Source organism: Branchiostoma floridae, chromosome 17 (genome assembly GCF_000003815.2).
Source record: "Branchiostoma floridae strain S238N-H82 chromosome 17, Bfl_VNyyK, whole genome shotgun sequence".
Classification (NCBI taxonomy): Eukaryota; Metazoa; Chordata; class Leptocardii; order Amphioxiformes; family Branchiostomatidae; genus Branchiostoma; species Branchiostoma floridae.
In genome coordinates this window covers 16490930-16501370 of record NC_049995.1, presented here as the reverse complement: position 1 = coordinate 16501370, position 10441 = coordinate 16490930, and the positions used below count along the sequence as shown (strand labels likewise).

At 39.6% G+C, this 10441-nt stretch overlaps 1 protein-coding gene across 3 annotated transcripts in view; it reads left to right on the top strand.

Annotated features, from left to right (window-relative positions):
* The first annotated feature begins 316 nt into the window (after positions 1-316).
* The window catches only part of LOC118404566 (signal transducing adapter molecule 1-like), a 12699-nt gene continuing 2574 nt past the window's right edge, over positions 317-10441 (top strand). The window contains exons 1-13 of one of the 3 annotated variants that reach the window (XM_035803736.1): positions 317-505; positions 1496-1580; positions 2070-2145; positions 2918-3013; positions 3975-4121; positions 5034-5115; positions 5681-5879; positions 6410-6504; positions 7390-7422; positions 8283-8371; positions 8632-8722; positions 9348-9402; positions 10173-10329. In XM_035803736.1, coding sequence (XP_035659629.1) covers positions 463-505; positions 1496-1580; positions 2070-2145; positions 2918-3013; positions 3975-4121; positions 5034-5115; positions 5681-5879; positions 6410-6504; positions 7390-7422; positions 8283-8371; positions 8632-8722; positions 9348-9402; positions 10173-10329 — 1248 coding nt within the window. In that variant the 5' untranslated portion in view covers positions 317-462. Of the gene's footprint in view, positions 506-1495; positions 1581-2069; positions 2146-2917; positions 3014-3974; positions 4122-5033; positions 5116-5680; positions 5880-6409; positions 6505-7389; positions 7423-8279; positions 8372-8631; positions 8723-9347; positions 9403-10172; positions 10330-10441 lie in introns of all 3 variants that reach the window. The other 2 variants (XM_035803735.1, XM_035803737.1) reach the window with 2 other exon arrangements.

The following is a 10441-nucleotide window of genomic DNA, read 5'->3' as shown; positions in this document are numbered from 1 at the left end:
AGATATGTATTATGATTCTTTTATGGCAGTAAATTTTTGTTACATACATAAATTAAAATTATTATTCTTTTATTTCGAATTTTTTACCCTACATAGGGTTGGCAAAGTCTCGTGACCATGAGGTAATTTTTTTGCAGAGTGCAGCAAAACAAACGGAACAGTTTTCTTATTATATTAAAACAAACGGACAAAAGGCATCGATTGTAATACAATAACATCACCATAATTTACAAATTTTCATAATATTTAACGTTAGAATGTTATAGAACTAATTTGAATTGGAATTCGGTTTATTTATCGATTATTTTGTTTTGATGCGGTGATGACTAACCAGGAAGTGATAAAGGACCGCAGAAAAAAAAGACGTCGACGTTTTTGGACAGGGAGTGAATGTTTTGATCGCGTAGTTTTAACTTCAGAAAACATTTAGTGACTTGTTGGACCGCCACACTAAAATTCAAGATGCCTCTTTTCAGCAGTTCGTCGCCTTTCGACCCCGATGTCGGTAAGTTTGGTCAAATCAGACGATTTTAGCAGGAGACAAAAATCATAATTTTTGTGATGTGGGGAGGGGGGCACTTTTACATCGCGTCATCCCCATCGTTTTGTTGTGAACATACAAAAACGGGAAACATACCAACATCAGTTCGTGAAAGGAGAGAAAAAACATGCTTAAATCTTATCAAATTGATGTTTCAAACTGTTTGATAAAGTTATTTTACTCAGAAATGTAGAACAAACATATTGCATAATTTCGTATTTTTTAAATTTTATCCACATAATCTTCAGTTTCAGTTGTTTCATACTCTGGTACACTCTACAACAGGTTACAGATGACAAATTGTTTTAGAGAAGTTCATATCTAATCTAATTTCTATCTCAGGGTTCTGCCATAATATTATGCAAACAAATGTAGTCAGCCTTTGAATCTTGCTCTTAATTATTATTATTATTTTTTTTTTCTCTCTGAGAGGTATCGAAGAATTGAATGGAATTTGTAAGTGCAATAGGAGCATCCTCACAAGCTTTGAATAGCTCTTACAGTATCGGTATGCTCAAAGGTTAGGTATTGCAGATTGTCCAAGCTAGTGTGTGTTACAGTGAATGGCAAGTGGGTGGCCTTGAAATTCAAGTTGAATGGCTAGTGTAGCTCCAGGAGCAACACAAGATCGTGACGTCACAGGTTTGATTCCTGGCATTCCTAGCTAGACGAGAAAGGCACTTCACACGACTTTCCTCACTTCATCCAGGTGTAAAAATACCTGACTTTGGTTGTAGAGGTAAATGGTGGTAGAAGGAGAAGGATGGTCTCTGCATTTCAATACTGTACCCCAGATACCCCAATACCGTATCAAAAATGGATACGACGACAGACAACTTACTGCCCTTACAGTTACACAGCCTTAAAAAGGCTATGGAACTTCCATTCCCCTTTATAACAATATAGATATAACCAAATGCAGAGACTGACTGATTTTGTTTTTTCCGCCCACAGAAAAGGTGACGAGTGAGATGAACACAACAGAAGACTGGGGGTTGATAATGGACATCTGCGACAGAGTCGGACAAACGCCCTCTGGGTAGGGACAGTTGGATTTACATGTACAGTAGAAGCCGCTTAATTGCATGGCCTATTTGCCAGTACATTTCGTGCAATTATCAGGCTGGTGCAATTATGTGAAGTTATCCAGCTGGACCGTACCGGTTTGTGATTTTGGGATTAAGTGCAGTTAACAGAAGTGTGCGTTAATCCGTTGTGCAATTAACTGGCTTCTACTGTACTTCATTTATTTTAAGGCATGTGAAAGGGTAGTACTGGAACTGGAAGAACTTTATCTCCTCTTCACCAGATTAAAAAGTCTGGATGATAATGATGATCAGGATAGGGTTAGTTTATAAGTTGAACTATTTAATGTTTGTTACAAAGCAAAATAGTTTGTGGTTCAAGGAAAATTGCTTGCTACTGGAAAAAGTGCAGTTCTGTGGATGGGACGTTAAGCCAGGGGCCCATGTTTTACGTCAGCCGCACCTCATGAAAACATTAATGTGTTTGTTGTTGTTTATTTCAGCCCCAAAGATTGTCTGAGGTCCATCATCAAGAGAATCAACCACAGGGTACCTCATGTGGCCATGCAGGCTCTCACGGTGGGTCCACAATTCACATTTTTTTTATTTCTCATTGATTCTTACTGCACTAATACTTGTGCTTGTACTTTATTTAGATTATTCAGAACTACCTAGAACTTTATCATCCTGACCTGGTGTGTTACGCCGAATGGCGGTTATACCGGCTATATAGATACAGATACCTGTACTTAGCTTGTGAGAGCAGAAAGATACATACATATGTAATACACGGTACAATGAAGGTCTTCTTCATTCATTGTAGCCTGACTATCTTCAGCTTCGAATTGTTTTCCGTCCCACTCATTGTTTGTGATCCCATGTTGTTGATTTTGCTTGCTAAATGTGTCAAATGAAAATAGATTTTCAACAGTGTCATGTTATAAAGATTTCGGTGACACTGGACAGATGTGGAAATATTTTTTGTCATGCTGTTTTTCCGAATTTATGCTTTCTATTTATTTCTCATTGAAACCTGACTGTCTTTAGCTTTGAATTGTTTTCTGTCCCACTCATTGTTTGTGATCCCATGTTGTTAATTTTCCTTGTTAAACTTGTCATTTTAAGCGTATGAAAATAGATTTTCAACAGTGTCATGTTATAAAGATTTCGGGGACAGATGTGGAATATTTTTTGTCATGCTGGTTCTCCGAACTCATTGACATTGTCTGTGAGCCCTTGTTGTTGATATTTGCTGTTGAATCTGTTGTATCAAGGATGCGAAAATACATCTCCATCAATTTTATGTCGTGAAGTTTAGATTTTTTTCTTTTTATCCTCTCCACCATTCCAGCTCCTCGGTGCGTGCGCAAACAACTGTGGGAAGATTTTCCATCTGGAGGTTTGTTCGCGGGACTTCTGTGCCGAGGTTCGCTCCATTCTCAGCAAGGTGAGACAACAAAACAACTGGGTTGAACAAGTTCACTAGCCCGATTGTTCCGGGGAAGTAAAAATACTGATTGGGCAAGTACATGTCGCAGCCAGGCTTTTAGCCAGGCATACGTCAATGCGTCCAGAAGATGCGCTCTTCTTAGAATAACAAGAAATTTGACACTCTGGATGCTCTTGCACTGGGGAGAAAATCTACTGACAAGCATAAAATTCTGATTGACCAGGGATGCTACCAGGTCATTTGTGGTCACAGTCTTCTACTGTGACATCTGTATCAGTATTTTGCCTCTTGGGATACCTAAGAATGTTTTAACTTAAAACCATCAAAAACTCAACTGCACCATGGAAGGTGGATGCTCCCGGACCCCCCTACAATAGTCACTTACCGCGACTCACCAATAAGTTTGGACTCCCTATTATAAAATCCTAGCTAAAAGCCTGATCAGCAGTTTTTAAACATCAGCATTTGTGCTAGGACAAAGTACAGTAGCTTTCAAAGGCTTGTTCTGTATATTTGTTTAGAATTCACTGTTTGAGAGAACCTTTACTGACCCTCATCCCAACATAGTATACAATAAATTCAAGTTGAGAAAAGAATAGAAATTTCGTCATTTAATCTATATTAAAAAAAAGTATTCATGTAACTGCAATACCATACTATTTCAAATCTGTCTACTCAAGATTTTATGAAAGAAACCCCTTGATGTTTAAGGTACCCACTCTCACTGTTTATGTCTGGTTCCCTAGTAGCATCCCTGGTCAATCAGAATTTCATGCTTGTCAGACTCAGAGGATCTGCTCCCCACTGCAAGGGCGTCTAGTGTGTCCAATTTCTTATTTTTTTTTTGGAACAGCGCATCCAAATGACGCCTGGACGCATGCCTGGCTAAAAGCCTGTATGAACTACATTTTATGATAGAATAATGTTTTAACTCCTCACCATACATGTCTGGTTCCAGGCCCATCCGAAGGTGTGTGACAAGCTGAAGGATCTAGTCCAACAGTGGGCAGCAGACTTTGCTGACGACCCACAGTTGAGCCTGATCCCCAGCCTATACAGCAGCCTCAAGTCGGAGGGACACTCTTTTCCCGACCCCAGCGGAAAGGTGGGATCTCTTTCCCTTCTTGCGATTTGATTTGAATAGAATTAGTATTGCAAGACAGTATAATAGTTAATACTTGTGCTGGTGTGGTGCCCCAAACACAAAGTCATAGATGTAACATTAATACAATCTAAACGGTGGTTTGTGGTAGTTTTCTTCCATTGTGAAATAGTTTGAATGTCTACATTTTTGTAAGTCCAGGAAGATTAGCTCCTTACAATGTATGTATTTAGCTAATAGGCTCAATGAAGTTTCCTAGTATCCATGGCAAGTTTACTCATTCAAGTCAAGTTTGGTCTGTAGGGAGGTAGTAGTTACATTTTACAAGTGGTCATCTCTATGCAGGGCTCGAAATACTTTTTTCTGCATACCTGCACTGGTGCAGGTAACATTGAAAATTACCTGCACCAGACAAATTGTACCTGCACCACTCTGAATTTAGGAAGTATGGATCATACTATAAATTGTTGAGGAACTATTTGCTATATTTTCTTTTATACTTTGTAGGTGGTAACAGTCAATGCAGCTAATAACAATCCATATACACCTACATCATATGACATTTATGTATAAAACCCAGTACATGGACCAGTGCAGGTTAGGTGCAGGTAGACACCAGAAATACCTGCAGAGCTCCAATTTTACCTGCACCAACCTGCATATGCAGGTGGTATTTCGAGCCCTGCTATGTTAACCTGGCTTCAATCCCACTGATGCTTGGGAATAAACACGCTCACACACAGACGTGTAGAAACGTGTATTTACTGAGTCATCCCTCCAACTCGACTCCCCTCCCCAGCCCCAGTCCGCATGCGTAGACTGTTCCATTGGTGAGGGGGGGGACTAAACCATTCTAAGCAATCTAACACTCTACACATGGTCATTGTAATGTGATAAACCCCCTCCCCTCCCCAGTCTGCCAGTACCCAGCCGAAGACCTTCAGTGCTGATCCTAATGTGGTCCAGAGTCAGCAAGAAGAGGACGACATCTTGAAAGGTATAGAATAGATATCCTTGTTTCTTTTTCTTTAAATTCTCAAAGATAAACTCCTTTACACTTTTATCTTTTTACACAATGTCTTTAAGGCAGAAATTTTCTTGTCATTCCAACCCCATTTTTGTAATACAATGCTAATCAATCTTCCAACACAAAGGTAAACGCGGAGCAAATTTTCAACAATCACTGTTGCCTTCGTCACTCCCAATTTTAGTAGCAATAAGAAATAGACAAGACTTCTGCTCTCTTTATTGAAAAAAACAACAACATTGTTTTATGCAATGGTTTTCATAGAAAGTTAAAAGGGTGTATGACTGAGAATGGAATCATCACACAGACAGTAAAGAACATGAAGGTATAATGTGTTTTGTGTAAAATACCTACAGTTCAGTTCAGTCATTCGTCCGGTGACACTATAAAGTTCCTCCAGACGACTCTTTGACATTTCACATTAATATTGACAAAGCATTTCTCTCTATTTTCTCCCAGAAAACGAAAACCCAGAAAAGCAATATGTTTCTCCTTTGGTAAAACATAATAATTCCTCAATATCTGTTTTCCCCAGCTATCGAGCTGTCCCTAAAGGAGGCCCAATCCAGCCCATCCTCCAGCAGTCTGTACCCTTCCGTACGTGCGCCGGTCTCCGAGTCGCCAAGTCACAAACCCGAAACACGGAAGGTCCGAGCTATCTATGACTTTGAGGCCGCAGAGGACAATGAGTTGACCTTCAAGGCTGGAGAAATCATCAGCGTCCTTGATGACAGGTTAGTTAGTTACTGACTTACTAGTTTATCAATAACTCGAAGCTCAAATCATGTAATCAAGATATCAAGTTACCAGTTTATCAGCGACTCATTACTCAATTTGTTATGAACATGCCAGTTCTCCCTTGAAATATTGAAAAATGGGTTAGGCCGAAGAATCTGATGTATCAAGATTGTAAAATTAAAAAAAAAAACAATGACTCATAATTTCAAGAGAGTTTATACAAACATACTGGTTTATCAATGACTTATATTTTTATCTTTGTGTTATCAACCTATTAGTAACTTCACCTTTACATGATTATGTTTGAATTGAATTATGGTTAATACGTATGTTATAGCTATTGCTGCTATTACACATTTACACTTTTGTTGTTTTGTCAACTGCTTCAAAGCATCATATACAATAAAAAGTGCTTTGATATAAAACAATCATAAGCCAGGAGCTTTTTGTAGACATGGAAAATATTAATGATGGTGCATGTATGATACAATGTGTGTCACTGTTTATTCTTCGTTCCTTTTCCTAGTGACCCCAACTGGTGGAAGGGAGAGACGTACCGCGGGGTTGGACTGTTCCCGGCTAACTTTGTGACAGCAGACCTTAACGCAGACCCAGAGCCTGGTAAGGCATTCATAACTGTAACAATTTCCTTTCTTCAGACATTGCAGTCAAACCTTTACTTGACCACATCTGCATAAACCACCAGCAGCCACAAGCCACCTGTGTCCCCTATACCCGGATGAAATTCCCTCACACCCTATAGCGTAAGTACTGTAAATGCATTTAAGTTCGCAGGGATTTAATTTCGTGGTAGCGGAAAAAAGACTTTTTGTGGTGGTTTTAAGTTTGCGGCAGCACCATGCACTGTAGTCCCTTACTGCCATGGAAAAATGTTCGCGGTGAAGCAGCCACCGCAAAAGCCACAAACATCAAACCACCGGAAAAGTTTCTGCATTTACAGTTACTGTACCATCCTCTGTAGTGACCACAGGCTCAATCCTTTCGTGGTTAGCAATCGTTTTGTAATTAGCTATCAAAAGTATTGAGCCAGTGGTCACTTCAGAGGATGTTACTCAAGATACTCACACCCGTGCCTGAGCCCTCAACTAAATGAGGGCGGCACACATGAAGAAAAAAGAAGCCGCCTTGCCATTTTGGACACTTCTGGTGGTTACTTACCAGTAGATTGTGTTTCCCACCTATCCAAGCACTGTGTATAGTGACCACCCCTCTACTGTAATCTTCTTCAAGTCCCTAAAATGGTCATTTTAGACAGTTTTTTTTGTATGTTTGCTTCAATGTCAGTATTTGTGACAGAGTAGTGTGCTCGTGTGGTGACGTGTATTTGTGTATTTTTGTTGTGATGTGACTTTGTTTGATAGTACAGAGATTTTTTGAGTGAGACAGGACAAGCTCAGTCTTATTGGGTCGTAATTACGGATCTCGGATTTCTCAAGGTCGAATGTGAAGGTCAATGTGTAACTGTTGTGTCTTTGATGACCTTAGATCAACCCGGTGCTCAGGGCGCTTCTCCCAAAGGTTGGTTTGTCCCAGGGATCATCCAAAATCACAGCTCTGTCATCAAAACAAAATCTAATTTGGTTTGCAAAAAAAATACATGAGGATATGTTTAGAAAGCCCTTCTCAGCAGTTGTAACATGAGAAGTACATAAAGAGGGTTTTTAAATGAAATTAAATCTCTACAACTGGATAAAAATCATATATTTACTTTCGGATGTTTTAAGTGACATTTGATATCATCACTCAAAACATCCAAAAGTAAATATCCAATTTTTCATCCAGTAACTGTTGTAGGGATTAAATTGCCTCAAAACATTTCGTACGTGGATGTTTAACGTTCAAACCCAAAGAGCACAGAAATATAATTTTGTTGAGATGAAACTTTGGTGATTTTGGATGATCAGTGAGTCTTGCAGTCTGGGTTGGCTTGGTTTTTGGAGTGATTTTGAACATTTCACCTGCAAGCTTTTCATTTTTTGAGGTTGATTAGATAAAATATGGATTGAAACAGGAAGAACCATGAGTGTTTGTTTTTGCCAATATAAACTTTTTCATGCAGCCTGTTCTGTTCCATGATGGACCCTATAAAACTAATTGAATTTCTTAAACTAGTTAAAGTACTGAAAACGTGAAGTTACAGAAAGCTTAATGCTTGGTTTTCGGAATAATTTTGAACATTTCGTCGGCAAGCTTTTTCATACGGATCAGAACAGCAAGTACCATGTGTGATTGTTTGGTTTTTCTCTGTCATTTTTGTCATGCAAACTGTTCTATTCCATCCCTATAAAACTGATTGAATTTCTTAAGTACTAAAAGACCTGAAGTAACAGAAAGCATGATGCCATGTCTGAATGTTTGCCTAATTATCCCCCCAGTGGTAGTAAAGACTGGTAAGACAGTGCAGTTTAATGAGGAGGTGACTGTCAACACGGTGGAACCAGAGCCAGAGCCTGTGGAGATAGATGAGGTAAGAACATGCATCTAGCAAGACCTAGCGTGGGTGCCATCTGGATAGTAGTTCACTCCTTACCCTGCAATGCCATTAGAAAATAAAATGTCACTACTGGATTCATCCTTGGCAATGATCACATAAAGTTCCTCTTCTGATAAAATTCTAACTGTTCCATTAGTAGTATTTTTCAGATGACTGATATCTGTTATATGCTTTGCTTGTTATGAACCTTGAATTTTAGATTTGAGGCCTTTGTTTCTCTTGTGTTTGTTTAGGAAAAGATGAATGAAACATTAGCCATGCTCCAAAATGCCAACCCGACCGGGGATGATGCCACGGACCCTCCACACCTCCGGGCTTTTGAAGGTAACTAACTCTTATCCGCTCTCTCAACATCACATCTTCACTGTTAGAGCTAGCTGTTTGTACATGCAATAGCCTGTCTCAGTTCCAGAGGATAGTCACAACACAGCAACCAGCAGTTCTCTACAGCCACTTGTCTCCTGTCACACAGCAACACAGTTACAAGACATGTCATGTCAGCAAGCACACATACAGACTGCAAAAACCGAGAACTTATGCCATGAAGAAGACTTTCATACATAGATCCATAGCTACATGGAATGATTTGATACGTGTAATGCTAGTTCACCTTCATTTGTGGGGTAACCTATATCCATTATTTTTATAAACAGGGTATCTACGGATATCAAGTTGACAAATGGTAGTTTCATATTGCAATATTTTCACAGCATTGCAGCTTGAAACCACCGTCCGTCAACTTGATATCCTTAGATACGCTGTTTTTTTAGACAACAGATATAGGTTACCCCACGAATAAAGGTAAACTAGTGGTACATGTTGAATGCTTGAAATCCATGTTATTGTGAGGATTCAGTCTACTACTAGTAATGTACAATTTTTACCTTAAAGTTTTTGCTTGTACAGTTTTCAAAGCTAAGTAATATCGTGTGGTATTTTTTCACCACAGATGCATGCCAGCAGATGGGCCCTTTGATTGACCAGGAGCTAGAGAAGATTGACAGGTAAGGGGATGATCCACTTTAAATGTACCCCTGGTGTCCTCCTCCTGTGTAGTCTTGTAAATTTTAAATTTATGCTTTTAATGTGTGCTCATGTTCAAGTAGCAAAGTAGGGCTCATGTAGCAGCCTTCAGTGTTATATATTTTGTACCATGTATGTAAAAAAAAAGACTATATAGAGTTATACGCTTATAAGACTCATAAGGACTTTAAATGATGTAAACTATATCTCATACTTTGTTTGACCCTTGCCTTGTCCCTCATAACCTCAATGAAAAGCGGCATACATGCCGATTTGAGCTTTCATGAATAAACAAAGGTTCAAACAAACAAACTAACAAATAAACTATGCTGAAGTTATATTTGCCCCCTTTCCCCCGAAAACATATTTGTCTAAATGTGCATTAAAAATGATACAAAGTTTCAAATTATCAAACAAACTCAAACAAGGACACGGTTTGGCCAAAAAAGGGAAAGGTTTAATCACACATAACTTTTCCAACGAAAACACAGCATTACTAGTACTTAAACAACTAAAATAACCTTCATAAACTTCAAACTACTTGGTGGAGAAAGGGGGTGGTGGTGGGTGAAAGGACGAGCAAAAGAAACCGTGCAACCCGCTTGCCAACGAGATCTCGACTGACGACAAATCACGTGGTCAGGGTCAAAATGCAACCAGGCCGAACAAAAATAATAGCAGTTTGTGATCAATTAATGAAAATTACAAGGTGAAATTTTTCCTCGCTTAAACTTGCCCCTTTCCTCCCCAGGAAACACATCGAGCTGACTTCGTTAAACCAGCGGCTGATGGAGGCCCTGTCCATGTACCACAAGCTCATGAAGGACATGCCTCAGTTCGCTCACAACCCCCCTCCTGGGCCCGCATACCCCCCTCAGTTCTCTCAGTACAACACCATGCCTCCACAGGTGTGTAAACCCGCCTACACCCCCCCCACACACACACACACACCCAGATCGCTCACAGCCCCCCTCATGGGCCTGCCTACCCACTTGTTTTGAATCTCGGGGTCTGACCTAG